The 17,717-nt window shown below is 40.4% G+C and overlaps 1 protein-coding gene across 1 annotated transcript in view; it reads left to right on the forward strand.

Annotated features, from left to right (window-relative positions):
- The window catches only part of Zir (Zizimin-related), a 541,699-nt gene that overhangs the window by 486,015 nt on the left and 37,967 nt on the right, over nucleotides 1–17,717 (forward strand). Inside the window, exon 37 of the mRNA XM_067141133.2 lies at nucleotides 825–951. Within this exon, the coding sequence (XP_066997234.1) occupies nucleotides 825–951 (127 nt within the window). The remainder of the gene's footprint in view (nucleotides 1–824; nucleotides 952–17,717) is intronic.

Here is a 17,717-nt window from a genome sequence, read left to right on the forward strand (position 1 = left end):
AAGACATCCTCCCCTCATCATAGGAAAGCCTGATAAGGCACGATGTTTTAAAGAGCATCTTGTACTTTCCTTGCAAGTACAGGGCATCTAAAATGCATACAGTACAGTAATCCAATGTATAAAAGATTTGCACAGGGAAACCAGCATAATTTGTCCTCGTCTTTGAATCATGTAGTTTTTATCCTTTCGTTGTGTGAGGTAGGCAAGGGTTGACAATTCTGAATTATGAGGGAATTGCCATGGTGGGAAATCGTACAAGGATAGAGTCACTGTATTGTGTTGTAATGCCGACACTGCTTTGTGTTGTAATGCAGACGGAAGCAAGAAACTTTCTCTCATCGTCATAGGAAAGTTCAATAAGCCACAATGTTTGTAGGGCATCGAGTAATTTTCATGCAAATACAAGCATCTAAAATGCATTCAGTACAGTAATCCAATGAATAAAGCACTTGCACAGGGGAGCAAGCATGGTTTTCTCCTTGTCTTTGAATCATGCTTTATTTCTTTCGTTGCGTGAGATTATGTTTATCAGTGAGTTATCCAAGTACATTATTTGAATACTGTAAATGCACCTTGAAGGATAAATTTTGGAAATTGTTCTTTTCCATGATATTTGAAAGGTTTAAACTGTGAATGCAGAACGGGTCTTAGAATCTTTTGTGTCATGGCAAGGGTTGGCATTTCTGAATTACGAGTTGGCAGTTAATTCAAAATCACTTAATTTGAAGTCCGATTTTTCCATCCCAACAACTTTGAATTAACGAGGTTGTACTGTACCAGGAATATCAGGTTTCTGTATAATGTTTATCTTTCTTTTTTCATAGATGGTTTTGACCCCCATTGAAGTAGCAATTGAAGACATTCAGAAGAAAACAATGGAGTTAGCTCAAGCAACTCATCAGGAGCCTCCTGATCCCAAAATTCTTCAGATGGTGCTGCAGGGATGTATAGGTAAGTTCTCTACTTTGTCATTTTAAGGTGAAAGTATTCTGCATTGAACAGAATCTTGTTCCTGAGTTTCATACTTTGGTTCAAAGGTAATATGGAATTTAAAATTTTTGTTGAAGAATGCGCTATTGTAATCTTTGGGAATATCTTCTGTATTAAGCTGTGGTGGGTTTCTGGAGTACAGTGGGCTAAAAACCCATATTAGTTAATATTCCTCAACTATTTACCAACTGCTAACGTGTAACGAAGGAAGACAGATCTTATTGTGGTGGGTTGTCAGGGTCCTTAAAACTAAAATGACTTCTCAGAGCGATAGTGTGTTTTACATTTGATTAAATATCTTAAGCTACTGTTTACAGTTACTTACAAGTGCACTCCAGTTGTAGTTTTCCACTTCATGCAGTTTGTACTAACACACTTATTCGAACATACAGCCCTCTGGTGTGTCAAACTCTTGCTCTCCAACATAGCCTTTCACAGCGCAAAGTCATCCCCAGAAAAGTTTGCTTCATTTCTCAACTCAACTTAAACACTGCAGTGAACTCTTCATAGCTGTCATGATTTGCTACTTGTTGACATGCTCCCGAAATTCTCATCACTGACTCGTGGCTGACTCTAGCTGGCTTTGCTCATTAGGAGGCTTGGAGGAGATTCTTACAGTTTCCACTTTCAGATCATTCTGGATGCCATCTCCGTTGTTAGCCAGCTTCCAGCTTCTTCTAAAGACCTTCCATATTGGAGGCCTTAACAATTCTTTGGGCCTATTTCTTATTTGCTGCTGGTCCTAACCACATTGTCGCCACTGTGCTGGTATTCTAGCCTTCCGTTGGTGCCTCGTACTCATGGTCTTCATTGTTTTAACATATAATCACATTGCACATTTTTACACATAATTGTAGTTTGTAGCGAACAGGGATGACAAGGATATTTAAAATGCCTGCATACATGTTCTGGTATGTTCATGTAATTTATATACATTGGACTCTTGTTAATCCGAACTCAAAGAGGAATCTGAAAAAAATTGAATTATCCAAAATTCGAATTAACCAAGAACGACTATTTTAGCAAAAATATAGTACAGTACGGCATAAATACATAAAATGTCATTGCAATGAATAATTATTACAGTATTATGTATTCTACTGTACCTTGACAGCTGGCATGTTGTCCTGTACTGTAGAAGTTTTCATATCAATATATACTGTATACACACTAGCAAAACAATAGCATTCACAATATTTACACACAATTTAACGCATCTGACAATACACTAATTCCATTGCTCACATAAAAGAGTTAGTGATTTTTGTTTGTTTGGGTTGGTTTAGTTTTACATGGTAGACAAAATTTTAAATTTCATTTAAAGCTTGAAATGCGTCATCATAAACATTTAACTGAGCTTCGACAAATTTTCTTAATCCTATCATTTTGAAAGCTTCAGACATGGTCGGTATAGGTTCTTCTATGACATCATGAGTGACTAGTGCTTCTGCCTTTTTTAATGCTTTTTGGAAGAAAAAATCAAAGTAGACCATATGGCCAAGGAATCTGTGCCGAGAGTTGAACGGCGAGAAGTAACTTGACCCCCTAAGAGGACCATCGGCTTCCGGCAGAATAATTCTCTTCGATGGGATGATGGTCCCCTCAGCGTAGGAAATGACACTGGAACCCATCAAGCAGCATCTGTTCTTAGGTTAGGGGCGACTGCAGTAGGCGTCTGTACTCCATGTTAGGATCAGCTTCATCACCGCTGGCAGCGGCCTTAAAATGCCTTTGGGAGTGGCAAACCCATCATAATAACACATTGACGACGGGCCCCAAACGGAGGCTGCTACCCCATGTAGACTGGATAGTTCAAGCCTCCAAGAAAGAAATTACATTGCTGCACTCAAACTACTGTAAATCAAAATTTATTCAAGATATCGACCTCAAACTTGGAACATGTACTCACTAGGTTGCTTTGTAGTCTGTACGTTGTGATACCTTTCAAAGCAATACCTTTTGTGGCTCCATTTAATAGTCTTTGTAAGTACAGTGTAGTATGAATGCTGTGTTTGTGCCATTCATGTACTCATTGTTTTCAAGTATGCAAGGATTTCTCTTCACGGCTACTTCCTGTTTATTGTTAGCCATTAATCATTAGAAATATTTAATGCATTGTTACTCGTTACCTATTATAACCGGTCTGTACATAATTAATCACAATTATCGGTACCCATCAGCAACTAAATACACTGCGCCATGTCGACATCTACACTGGAGCTCCAGGGAATAGCTCTACATATCCAACATTATTTTGTTTAATAAATGAAAATTTAAAGAAGGAAAACTGTGTCTTACAGGGAGACCCCATTGGCCTGTTGATGTTTAACATCGCAACCTCCAACATTATGAAAGCGTGATATAGGTGTTGTTTCCCATAGGGAACCTGAAATATTTATTCCAAATGCAGAGATGCCAACTTTCAAGAAAGGCAATTCGTAATGCAGCCGTTAGGGCACCGGGGGGGGGGGGGGGGGGGGGGCGTAGAATTATTTTTTCCGAGATCTTACTAACTTACATATCGTTGAGAAATCAATGAACAGCATACAATTCAACCAGATGTAACATATTCAAAGACTGGCTTATAAAGAGTGTATGATTTTTACCGGCTAAAGTAATAGGTGATCTGCAGTACATATCTGAGTGGAGGATGAAGGATTATTTCTTTTGCTGAGTACTGTAGTTGCTCCCGTAGCAGCTTGTAGTTCATGTTTGGTAAGCGTACTTTGGTGACATGCTTTTTCTTTTGATATCATGTGCATCCTCTGCACTAACAGAGCACTTAACAGTTTGGAGCAGTAGCGTAGCCAGGATTTCAGTTGGTGGGGGGGGGGCATTCATCCAGAATTTTATTTTGATAGTTGTCCAAACTTCCAGAGTTTAGGTGGTGTAGAATACCTAAAAAGAAATTAGTGTCCTTGGATCCAAGTAAAAGTGGTGGATTCGTGCAGATTCCGGAAGCTAATAGTAATCTTCTTCTTCTTCTCCCACCCCCATCCCCCCACTTTTCCCACACCTATGGGGTCGCGGGTGCAAACTGTACCGCACATGTGGATTTGGTCCTGTTTTACGGCTGGATGTCCTTCCCGACATCAACCCTATATGGAGGGATGTAATCACTGTTGTGTGTTTCTTTGGTAGTTGGTAGTGTAGTATGTTGTCTGAATATGAAGAGGAAAGTGTTGGAACAAACGCCTAGTCTCCGAGCCAGAAGAATTAATCAGACGCGATTAAAATCCCCGACCCGGCCGGGAATCGAATCCGGGACCCTCTGAACCGAAGGCCTAACACTGATCATTCAGCAATGAGTCGTACTCCGGAAGCTAATATTAATATGCGTTATATATAAAATGCTTAATAAAAGTAGATTCATTAAAACTCCTGGGGTGTCTGGACTCCTTGGATGACAACCCCCCCACGGCTACCTCTGTTACTCCCATCCTAACATAACAGCAGCATTTCATATACTCCGAGTACGTGTGAAATGAATGCAAGAATAAACAGTGAGAGTAAAGATGCAATATTGTGGTTTAGAACAAATACGGTAATGTTATTATGATAATGGTCATGTGATAAGCAATAAAGAAGTGACATTTTATACAAATAATGAGGCAAAGATATACACACACACACGCGTCGAATACAGGTTTCTCGCCCATCTTGTCCATGGCTAAATGATGAAGCCAAGAGAATGATGCCCAACTGTGACTCGTTATTTCGACATTATAAACAAACCCTAGATGACACCGCATCTTAAAACATCGCACAAAGCAGTTAATCAGAAATAAGAAATGTATATATTTCTCAAATTTAGCTAACAACTTAAATTCTAATCGCGCATGGGACCAACTTAGAGCTCTGGGAATAGGAAAACATCAACAGAGACAGACAACTTCTGACATTCCACTTGACGAACTGAACGATTACTTTAGTAGAATAAATATTGAACCTACCCCAAATAACTGCACCGAATCACCGCCCTCCCCTCCAACGAATCCACCATTCACATTTCACATTGTCACAGAAAATCAGGTTGAAAAGGCTTTGCATTCCATTAAATCAAAGGCTACAGATGTAGAATGATATTCCTATTACTTTTATACATAACATTATGGGTGCTGTCCTGCCTATACTACTGACGCACATATGAATTACTGTTTACTAAACGGAAATTTCCTTACTGTCTGGAAAACAGCCAATATTATACCGGTGCCTAAGAATTTAAACCCACAATCACCCTCTGACTATCATCCTATGTCTATACTCCCTGCGCTTTCTAAAGCTTTTGAACGTTTAGTATACGAGCAAGTTCTGGAATACCTAAATCAAAATGCTCTTTTGGACCCTTTGCAATCTGGATTTAAGGTGGGTCACAGTACCGCGACAGCACTTTTGAAGGTTACTGAAGACATTAGAAACGCTATGGACAAACGACTGTTCACTATACTTATCCTTATTGACTTCAGCAGCGCCTTTGGCACTCTAGTAATTTTGACTATGATAAAGAAAATGAAACTGCTAAATTTCGACCTGGCTGTGCTTAAGGTTTTTAGTTCTTTCTTGAGTAACCGTCAACAGCGTGTAACAGTAAACGACAAGGCCTCTAAATGGAAAATGAAACTTAGTGTTGCCCCACAGGGCAGTATTCCAGAGCCTCTAATTATTTATATCAGTGACGTACCATTTGTGACAGGAAATAACACACACCACCTCTATGCTGACGATTTTCAAATATATATCGACATTGCAAGACAAGATATTAACAATGACCTCCGACGACTCAATATATATGCACAACGAAACTCTCTTATACTAAACTGCACAAAATCTTAGGCAAACATAATTGGATCACGAAAATTATCGAGCTGCTCAAAGAATGTCGTAATCCCGCCTATCCTGCTGAATGGTAACATTATTCCCTACAGTAAAACGGTTAAAAATCTCGGCGTAATGATGAATGAAACAGTTGATTGGTCTGATTACACGAAAGAAATATGTAAAAAAGATTTTTGGAGGGCTTCACCCTCTTAAACGGCAGAGGGATGTATTTCCATTTGAGCTACAGGCCAGACTAATACAGACACTCATTCTCCCTATTGTTGAATATTGTGACATCGTTTTAGTTGACATGACCAGAGAAGAAACACTTAAACTTCAACGAGCACTGAATTCCAATTCCTGCTTGCGATTTATTTACAATATCGGGTACGATGTTCATATCATCCTATACTTTCAGGCTGTCTCATGGCTGATGTCTGATAAACGTCGGCAGCTACACACTTCAACGATGGTGTTTAGAATGGTAACTGAAAGTCAGCCACTGTATATTTCTTCTAAATTCATCTCTTTGTCATCATTTCACAACTTAAATACACATTCTAGATTCATTCTTTCTATTCCACTGCACCCCACAAATAAAGTTAATAGATCATCTGTGGCGGCTGTCACCAGATTATGGAATTCCCTGCCAGCTCAGGACAGAGAAACTTTTTTTTTTTAAATCACGATTTAAGGTCACCTGCCGAAACTACCTGCTGAGGATAGCTGACTTAATGGTTGAATGTGAATATGTGCGTGCCTGAGGATGAGTCATTTTTAAGAGTTTTTAATATTAATTAGTTTTAATATTAATTTAGTTAGTAATATATTTAAATTTATCTTCAATTCTATTAATTTATGTAGTTTTAACTATTTTAAGTATCTCAGTATTTTATTTAATATTCTGATGTGGTTAAGTATACGAGAGGGCCTGGAGCCCTAACTTCCCCACTGTACAGAAGACACTAATACATACATACATACATACATACATACATACATACATACATACATACATACATACATACATACATTATCATTATAGACTATTATGCCTTTCAGCGTTCAGGCACTAATAAATAAAATAAATAAATAAAAAATAAATACAGAATGTAAAGCATATGGGTATATATATTTTGTTAGTTGGTAAATAACAATTTCACGTCACCATATATGCTAGGTAGAGTAAATAATAATAATAATAATAATAATAATAATAATAATAATAATAATAATAATAATAATAATAATAATAATAATAATAATAATAATAATTTTTGTGTGGCTATTTCTAGCCGAGTGCAGCCCTTGTAAGGCAGACCCTCCGGTGAGGGTGGGCGGCATCTACCATGTGTAGGTAACTGTGTGTTATTGTGGTGGAGGATAGTGTTATGTATGGTGTGTGACTTGCAGGGATGTTGGGGACAGCACAAATACCCAGCCCCCGAGTCATTGGAATTAACCAATGAAGGTTAAAATCCCCGACCCGGCCGAGAATCGAACCCGGGGCCCTCCGAACTGAAGGCCAGTACGCTGATCATTCATCCAACGAGTCAGACAGGTAGAGTTTACCTTGTCCTATTAGTTTCCCTCGCAGTTAGGCCCGCGAAGCTGTGAGCTTGCATACGGGAGTTAGTGGATTCGAACCCCACTGTCGGCAGCCCTGAAAATGGCTCCCCGTTGTTTCCCATGTTCACACCAAGCAAATGCTGGGGCTGTACCTTAATTAAGGCCACGGCCGCTTCCTTCCCACTCCTAGGCCTTTCCTATCCCACCGTCGCCATAAAACCTATCTGTGTCGGTGCGACGTAAAGCAAATTGTTAATGTTTCCCTCGCAAGCCTGGGATACAGAATATAGTAGTATAAACTTACAGTTTTGTTACACTAATATTCGTATGTACAATTTTTATTAACGCGCTATAACGAACGACACAGAGCTGTTGCCATTTCAACACCGTTTTAAGGGCCACCAACCCAAGCCGGCATTTGAACCTGCGAACTCGGACTCAGAAGGACAGCGACCCAACCAACTGAGCCACATGAAAAGGAGGCGTTTTTGATTATTGTTATAAATAGATGCCGTTAGTATTTTTACAAAGGTTTTATGAGGAACATTTATTACGGTGTACATTTTCCAACTGTCCTGAATGCACGAGGCCAGACAGAAAAACTATCTGGAAGCTAAAGAGCCTTGCAGGGGTGTCGCTTCCTTTTCTGTTCACTTTTCCAAACCAAACTTCATGGCGTTAGAGCCTCGAAGGGCTATCGCCCTACCAAGCGACCGCTGTTCAGACCAGAGGCCTGCATATTGCGAGTTGTCGTGTGGTCAGCACGACGAATCATCTCCTCCGTTATTCTTGGCTTTCTAGACTGGGGTCGCCATCTCATCGTCAGATAGCTCCTCTATTATAAACATGTGGGCTGAGTGTACCTCGAACCTGCCCTCAGATCCAAGTAAAAATCCCTGGTCTGCCCGGGAATCGAACACGGGGTCTCCGGTAAGGGGCAGGCACGCTACCCCTACTCCGCGGGACCGGCTGGTTACTTTTAGGTCTCAATATTTTAGAATTTGACTTAAGGTATCCTGCATTCGATTCCCGGCACTGACAGAGTTAAGAAATGCATGGGATGGGGAAGACACAACCTTGTTTGTGGGTGCAGTAGAGTTGGCCTTGAGTCTCCCGTAATCGAAATATCTACGACCTGGAAGGTAGTCACCTTCATGGTGTGTAGTACCAAAGTCGTTCCTTTTTTAAAAGAAGACAAAATAAATGAAAATTCTACTTCCTCACAAACGAAGAACGATATTATCAATTTTACGAACAGTTTCAATAATGCAGCCGGTTTATGTTAAGAGCACAGAAGCTATGATTGTACATGGTAACAATCAAAACCATGAATATCTACTGAAGATCCGTCACCGCACTCGGTAGGACCGGCTTTTTTTCATATGCACTGGGCAAATTGGCTGTGCTGTTAGGGGCGCACAGCTGTGTGCTTGCTTGTTATTATGGTGGAGGATAGTGTTATGTGTGGTGTGTGACTTGCAGGGATGTTGGGGACAGCACAAACACCCAGCCCCCGGGTCATTGGAATTAACCAATGAAGGTTAAAATCCCCGACCCGGCCAGGAATCGAACCCGGGACCCTCCGAACCGAAGGCCAGTACGCTGACCATTCAGCCAATGAGTTGGACAGGTAGAGTTTACCTTGTCCTATTAGTTTCCCTCGCGGTTAGGGCCGCGCAGCTGTGAGCTTGCATACGGGAGATAGTGGGTTCAAATCCCACTGTCCGCAGCCCTAAAGATGGTTTTCCGTGGTTTCCCATTTTCACACCAGGCAAATACTGGGGCTGTACCTTAATTAAGGCCACGGCCTCTTCCTTCCCACTCTTAACCCTTTCCTTTCCCATCGTCACCATAAGACCTATGGTGCGACGTAAAGCAAATACTAAGTAAAAAATAAAACATCTTTTCACAACCCCTTCCTAGGAAAAGTTGTATCCACGCTGCTGGCCTCGACCCACTGAAATTATTTTGTGGGTACGCCACTGCATCCACTCACCATTTAAGGTACAATGTAAGCCCGAAGAATGGTTGGATACTCAAAATACAGCACCATAAATGACGCGGTTATGGCTCAAAAGTATAAAGAAAGGTAAAGGACGGGATCTAGTGTTTTAAGTAGAATCCATATCAATACAACGTGACTTCCCGTTTTAAAAATGTTTCATGCATCGACTGCAATTCAAGCCTGGGCCGTCCTGATGAGAAGATAGAACCATTGGAAATGAGTTATCACGCTCGCCAATTACAAAATATTTACCCCCACTTTTGATGGTGCAATTTGAGGTTCCAATCAGTCGCCGGGCATTTGAAAAAATGTATAGGCTTACATATCGAACTTAGGTACGCATCCGCGATTGTCTTGCTACTGTTAAAATTTAAAAACAAAACTTTTTATAACTTACCGAGGATGTACATAGTTTTGACTTCTCAGTGACGAAATGGCCATCTTCAAAAAAATTTACTTATATGGCACAAAATGGGGAACTGACGTACAGCTCAAAATCCTGTCACAGTCTTCCCAACGCTGCAACTTAAACACAGCACATCTCTCACCCACGGTACAACCCGAGGATCCCTAGGACATTGTTGTTTCCTAGAACCGATGTGCAAAATCTGACACTATGTTGTAAGCTTACAGCTATTTCTGGCCGTGGCCCCAGTTATCTCGGTGGTCACGTTCCGGCACCCAAATGAGTAATCCCTTGGTAATTGCCCTTTTCCTGTCCAGCTCCATGGCTAAATGGTTAGCGTGCTGGCCTTTGGCCACAGGGATCCCGGATTCGATTCTCGGCAGGGTCGGGAAAATTAAACTTAATTGGTTAATTTCACTGGCACGGGGGCTGGGTGTATGAGTCGTCTTCACCATCATTTCATCCTCATTATGAAGCGCAGGTTGCCTACGGGAGTCAAATCAAAATACCTGCATCTGGCGAGCCGAACGTGCCCTCGGACCCTCCGGCACTAAAAGTCATACGCCATTTCATTTCATTTAATTTCTTTTTTCCCTTTTCCTCATGTCTTGACATTTGTCAACACATGGTTACATTCCCAATACTGAGGCCTCTACAGGGAAATATTCCCGCGCATCACAATCCTAAGTGTTTTCCTTTCATTCAGGCAGTACAAATATGGAGAATTATGATTAGACCTATTGAGCCTTGCTAGTAGATTCTTTGTCGCTACATTAATTTAACATTTCAGCGTAAGTTTTTAAGTTGTTCGTACCGTACGTAAAACAACGGCTGATCATCGCTCTAGTTTCAGAAAATATTTGGGGGAGGGGGCCGGCCCAACTGGGCCCCCTCCTTGGCTACGCCAGTGGTTCGGAGTTCATATTTGCACGGAATTCAGTCTTGTTCTTCCTGATCATGTGCATCTGAAAAATCGCGGCTACACACACTACAAAACATGTGTAAATGAGATTTTGAGGAACGCAGTAAGCAGGGTCATTCTTTCGAGTATTCCTCCCTAAATTTTTGAACTACTTTATGGTTTATTACTAGCTTCACTAGTCACGATAACGTCTTCACACGTATTTTCCTGCACAATAAATCGCTTCATTATTTCAAACCTATCGCATTTCGTAACACACGATTAGCATATATCCTAGAAGAGCAATGTATGTAAATTTGGTAACCAAAATCACAATAAATAGTTCTTCAACAGTCACGCACACAGTATTCACTATAAAACGGAGTTTATCACCACTTTGCCGTCAAAACAAAGACAAAAGAACTCGCATACTTGCATGGAAGTCTGATTATGTGACGAACAAAGACAACGATTCCACAAGATGTACCACTCCACACGTGCCTATTTTTCCGATACTGGAAGCACACACTGCGTTTGGCACGTGAAAACTCGAAATATTCTTAAACGAGGGACAGGAAAGGGGTATAAATGATTACTGAGAAATCCGAAAACAATATTCTGAGAATTCAAGCTGTAATGACATTCTTTTTGAACACTTCATATACTTAGATTTAAAAATCAACCAAAAAAAATTGTAACGTGGTGTGTGATTCGTAAAGGCGTAGTTATTACGGGTAATTCATAATTATTACGATTGAATTGTAATAGTTGGTATCTCTGCAATTGTGTAAATTTATAATACCAATATAATTGGTCCATTATTGGACATTATAAATTTTGCAGCTAACTCATTCATGGTTGCCAGCGTTTTGCCCCAGGCAGGCATCAATTTTTTAAAATGAGAGAAAGTCTCTCATAGTGCATTGTCACTGCCGGTGGCTCCAAGTAACCTACGCAGTGGCCTCCACGGTAAGCACTAGCCATGCGTCTTGGTGGGTGTGCTATTTACCACCCGATGAGCCCAATTAGCTCACTGGGGCAAAACGTTGGCAACCATGAATGAGTTAGCTGGAAAATCTATAAGTCCAATAACAGACCAATTATATTGGTATTATGAAAGCAATCGAGGGAACGACAATCTTATCACTGTACAGGTACGCAGACGACATGGTTCTGGTTTCTAAAAACAAAGACTCAGACAGGACTAGACAACATATCCAACTGGGCAGATGCTAACAGCTTATGAATTAAATGCGTCATCATAAACATTTGACTGAGCTTCGACAAATCTTCTTCTTATTATTATTAAAGCGTCTTTATTGTGGCGAAGTTAGGGCTCCCGGCCCTTTCTTACACTTAACCACTTCATGTATATACAATGTATATTTTACATAAAATTTATACATATGAAATCTTTACAACCTAAAGTATAATTAAAGCAACTAAAGTATCACTAACTAAACTAAGGTGAGTAAAGTATAACTAAATTATATACAGGAACACATTGCAATAAACAACCATATTCACTCTCATTCATGCATCCCATTCACACTCAAGAAAGACTGGAAGTGCTTAAAAGATGACGCTGGCAAAGGATTTTAAATTTTGTCTTAGATTTAGCTTCCCTGATGTCATTGGGGAGTTCATTCCACCAGCTCGTGGCGGAGATTGTGAACGATCTGTTGTAGGTTGCGGTTCGATGCACAGGAATTTCTAGCGTACAGCCTGACCGGGTATTGAACAGGTGCAGGGAACTAAGGTAGCGAAATCTGGTGGATAGGTAAGGAGGAGTGTTTTCAGAAAGCACTTGGTACACCAAAGTAGTTGCGTGGAGTCTACTTCTGTCATTCAGTCGTAACCAAGATAATTGTGTATAGAATGGGGATACATGGGCGTATGGTTGTATGTCGAATGCATACCTGATGCATGCATTTTGGGTACGTTGCAGTCTCATGCTTTGCTCGATATTGATATCAATAAAAACTGTATCACAGTATTCGAGAATTGGAAACAAGAGTGATTGAATGAGCTTTATTTTCAAGGACTGAGGAAATATATTTTTAAACCGCTTCAGAGGATGCAGGCTTTGATATACCTTTTGGCACACTTTCATCACATGTTGCGACCAGTTCAATGTTTCGCTTATAGCCACACCAAGATTCATAACTGTTTCACAAAATGGAATAATGGTATTGTTTAGTGCTACAGGAGGAATTTCGTATTGTTTTAAGACGTGTAAGTTTTTTGAAGTACCAATGATTATTGCTTGCGTTTTAAGAGGATTAATTTTGAGATTGTTACTCAATGCAAAATTACTTATGAGACTTAAATCAGCATTAACGTTTTCTACAGCACTCTGAATTTTATCAGTTCTTGAGTGGTAGTAGATCTGCAGATCATCAGCATAAAGATGATACTTGCAATGTGTAATCGATTTGGCAACATCGTGTAAGTAAATTGCAAACAGCAATGGTCCAAGTACAGACCCTTGAGGGACACCGAGGGGTTTGTTAAGCCACTCAGATCTGCTATTATTTACTTTGACACACTGACGGCGATTTTTGAGGTACGAACTGAAAAAGTTTATTGCCGTCTTGCTGAAATTTAATGAATCCAATTTTGAAAGTAGCAGTTGAGGAATAACAGTATCAAAATCACTAGAAAAATCAAGTAGAACCAGTACAGTCACTTGTCGAGTGTCCATTGCCTGTCGGATATCATCAGTTACTTTCAGTAGGGCAGTCGTTGTGCTGTGTCCTTTCTTGAAACCAGATTGGTAAGGGTCAAGCAGTGAGAAGTTAGTCAAGTAAGTGAGGACTTGTTCGTGTACCAAGCGTTCTAGTACTTTGGAAAGGGGTGGGAGAATGGATATAGGGTGATAATCTGATGGTAAACTAGGACAATTCTTCTTAGGAATAGGAATGACGATACCGTGCTTCCACACAGTTGGGAATCCTATCATTTTGAAAGCTTCAGACATGGTCGGTATAGGTTCTTCTATGACATCATGAGTGACTAGTGCTTCTGCCTTTTTTAATGCTTTTTTGGAAGAAAAAATCAAAGTAGACCATATGGCCAAGGAATCTGTGCCGAGAGTTGAACGGCGAGAAGTAACTTGACCCCCTAAGAAGACCATCGGCTTCCGGCAGAATAATTCTCTTCAATGGGATGATGGTCCCCTCAGCGTAGGAAATGACACTGGAACCCATCAAGCAGCATCTGTTCTTAGGTTAGGGGCGACTGCAGTAGGCGTCTGTACTCCATGTTAGGATCAGCTTCATCACCGCTGGCAGCGGCCTTAAAATGCCTTTGGGAGTGGCAAACCCATAATAATAACACATTGACGACGGGCCCCGAACGGAGGCTGCTACCCCATGTAGACTGGATAGTTCAAGCCTCCAAGAAAGAAATTACATTGCTGCACTCAAACTACTGTAAATCAAAATTTATTCAAGATATCGACCTCAAACTTGGAACATGTACTCACTAGGTTGCTTTGTAGTCTGTACGTTGTGATACCTTTCAAAGCAATACCTTTTGTGGCTCCATTTAATAGTCTTTGTAAGTACAGTGTAGTATGAATGCTGTGTTTGTGCCATTCATGTACTCATTGTTTTCAAGTATGCAAGGATTTCTCTTCACGGCTACTTCCTGTTTATTGTTAGCCATTAATCATTAGAAATATTTAATGCATTGTTACTCGTTACCTATTATAACCGGTCTGTACATAATTAATCACAATTATCGGTACCCATCAGCAACTAAATACACTGCGCCATGTTGACATCTACACTGGAGCTCCAGGGAATAGCTCTACATATCCAACATTATTTTGTTTAATAAATGAAAGTTTAAAGAAGGAAAACTGTGTCTTACAGGGAGACCCCATTGGCCTGTTGATGTTTAACATCGCAACCTCCGACATTATGAAAGCGTGATATAGGTGTTGTTTCCCATAGGGAACCTGAAATATTTATCCCAAGTGAGTAAATTTATAATACCAATATAATTAGTCCATTATTGGACATTACAAATTTTGCAGCTAACTAATTCATGGTTGCCTGCGTTTCGCCCCAGGCAGGCATCAATTTTTGAAAATGAGAGAAAGTCTCTCATTATGCATTGGCACTGCCGGTGGCTCCAAGTAACCTACGCAGTGGCCTCCACAGTATGCACTAGCCATGCATCTTGGTGGGTGTGTGCTATTTACCAACCGATGAGCCCAATTAGCACACTGGGGCAAAACGTTGGCAACCATGAATGAGTTAGCTGGAAAATTTATAAGTCCAATAACAGACCAATTATATTGGTATTATGAAAGCAATCAAGGGAATGACAATCTTATCACTGTACAGGTACGCAGACGACATGGTTCTGGTTTCAAAAAACAAAGACTCAGACAGGACTAGACAACATATCCAACTGGGCAGATGCTAACAACTTATGAATTAACAGTAAGGAAACAGTACAAATGATCTTCAGAAATGGGAGAAAAATAGCAGAAAAGGATGGAATAACTCACAAAAATCAACTATTAGAAAAGTGAACACATTTAAATATCTAGGCATTACTCTTCAAACAACAAACACGTCCTTCAGAGCCCATATGAAAGACAGATCTACAGCATCAATAAAGGGTATGCATGATATAAAGAACATACAACAACTATTGTTAGAAACTGCCATGAAATGTTTCTATGCCAAAATTGTACCCAGCCTAACATATGGCATTGAAATCGTATGGTCCGAACTATCCCTCCATGATCTAGCTACAGTGGAAAAAGTGAAAGCCAGGTTCTTGAAAGCTGTTCTTGGCCTATCAAAATATAGCCTATCAAGACTCTCCTATGAACTTACTGAAGAAATATTCTTCATAGAAGACTTAAGAATACTTGCGGCTTGCCATCTACCATGAATTCTAAGAAAATACTCAAAGTCAGACAACTAAAAAGAACCGAAATATGGAGCTAATTTTACTCTGTGGACGCCGTGACGATCAGTGACTGGAAGCAAGCTAACTTCAACCTCCGACACATCGTGACAAGATTTGCAACCCATGGGTTCCATCACAAGATAAGTGCAAATAAATGATTCATTGAACCAGGGCAGGACTGTGTATGTGAAAGATGCAAATTTCATTGTGACAGATACCACGCTATGTACTGCGAACTCAGAACAGAATCCCTGACAAAATTCGGTTCCTCTATGTAAACTTGTGCATATTGTGCACATTACATAATTACTAATAATTAAAGAAAGAAAGATGCAGCGATAATTTATATTCCATGACTACACCATTTGAAACTCATAATCTCACCCACAATTTCATTAATAATCAAGGAAATACAAGGTGCATAAAAGCGAGAATTCTCGCAGCCCATCACCTATTGTTGGCAGTCACCTACTGTCAGCTGAGAAACTACGAGAATTCTCAGGGCTCAACACACCCATATGGCACATCACATAAATGAGTCTGCATATAAATGTTGAAATACTTTGTCGTCACATAGGGCACGTTGCACAATGATTCTGGGCACGTAAGAACACCCATGTATATATGAAGTTTCTATGGCTACAAAGATAGCAATTTCAAAAAAATACTTTGACACTAAAATCTACAGATGTTGATTCCCAAAGGGAATTTTAAATATTTGTCCCGAATGAGTAAATTTATAATACCAATATAATGGTCCGTTATTGGACATTATAAATTTTCCAGCTAACTCATTCTTGGTTGCCTGCGTTTCGCCCTCGTGTGCTAAGTTAGGCTCATCAGTTGGGACTTAGCACACCACCCAAGACGCAAGGCTAGTGCATACCGTGGAGGCCACTGCATAGGCTACTTGAAGCCACCAGCAGTGCCAATGCACTATGAGAGCTATGTCTCATTTCCAAAATTTGATGCCTGCCTGGCCATCAGATAATACAGATGTTGATTCCCAAAGGGAATTTAAAATATTTGTCCCGAATGAGTAAATTTATAATACCAATATAATGGTCCGTTATTGGACATTATAAATTTTCCAGCTAACTCATTCTTGGTTGCCTGCGTTTCGCCCTCGTGTGCTAAGTTAGGCTCATCAGTTGGGACTTAGCACACCACCCAAGACGCAAGGCTAGTGCATACCGTGGAGGCCACTGCATAGGCTACTTGAAGCCACCAGCAGTGCCAATGCACTATGAGAGCTATGTCTCATTTCCAAAATTTGATGCCTGCCTGGCCATCAGATAATAGAGATGTTGATTCCCAAAGGGAATTTAAAATATTTGTCCCGAATGAGTAAATTTATAATACAGTACCAATATAATGGTCCGTTATTGGACATTATAAATTTTCCAGCTAACTCATTCTTGGTTGCCTGCGTTTCGCCCTTGTGTGCTAAGTTAGGCTCATCAGTTGGGACTTAGCACACCACCCAAGACGCAAGGCTAGTGCATACCGTGGAGGCCTCTGCATAGGCTACTTGAAGCCACCAGCAGTGCCAATGCACTATGAGAGCTATGTCTCATTTCCAAAATTTGATGCCTGCCTGGCCATCAGATAATACAGATGTTGATTCCCAAAGGGAATTTAAAATATTTGTCCCGAATGAGTAAATTTATAATACCAATATAATGGTCCGTTATTGGACATTATAAATTTTCCAGCTAACTCATTCTTGGTTGCCTGCGTTTCGCCCTCGTGTGCTAAGTTAGGCTCATCAGTTGGGACTTAGCACACCACCCAAGACGCAAGGCTAGTGCATACCGTGGAGGCCACTGCATAGGCTACTTGAAGCCACCAGCAGTGCCAATGCACTATGAGAGCTATGTCTCATTTCCAAAATTTGATGCCTGCCTGGCCATCAGATAATACAGATGTTGATTCCCAAAGGGAATTTAAAGTATTTGTCCCGAATGAGTAAATTTATAATACCAATATAATGGTCCGTTATTGGACATTATAAATTTTCCAGCTAACTCATTCTTGGTTGCCTGCGTTTCGCCCTCGTGTGCTAAGTTAGGCTCATCAGTTGGGACTTAGCACAC

Source organism: Anabrus simplex, chromosome 2 (genome assembly GCF_040414725.1).
Source record: "Anabrus simplex isolate iqAnaSimp1 chromosome 2, ASM4041472v1, whole genome shotgun sequence".
In the NCBI taxonomy this organism is placed as follows: Eukaryota; Metazoa; Arthropoda; class Insecta; order Orthoptera; family Tettigoniidae; genus Anabrus; species Anabrus simplex.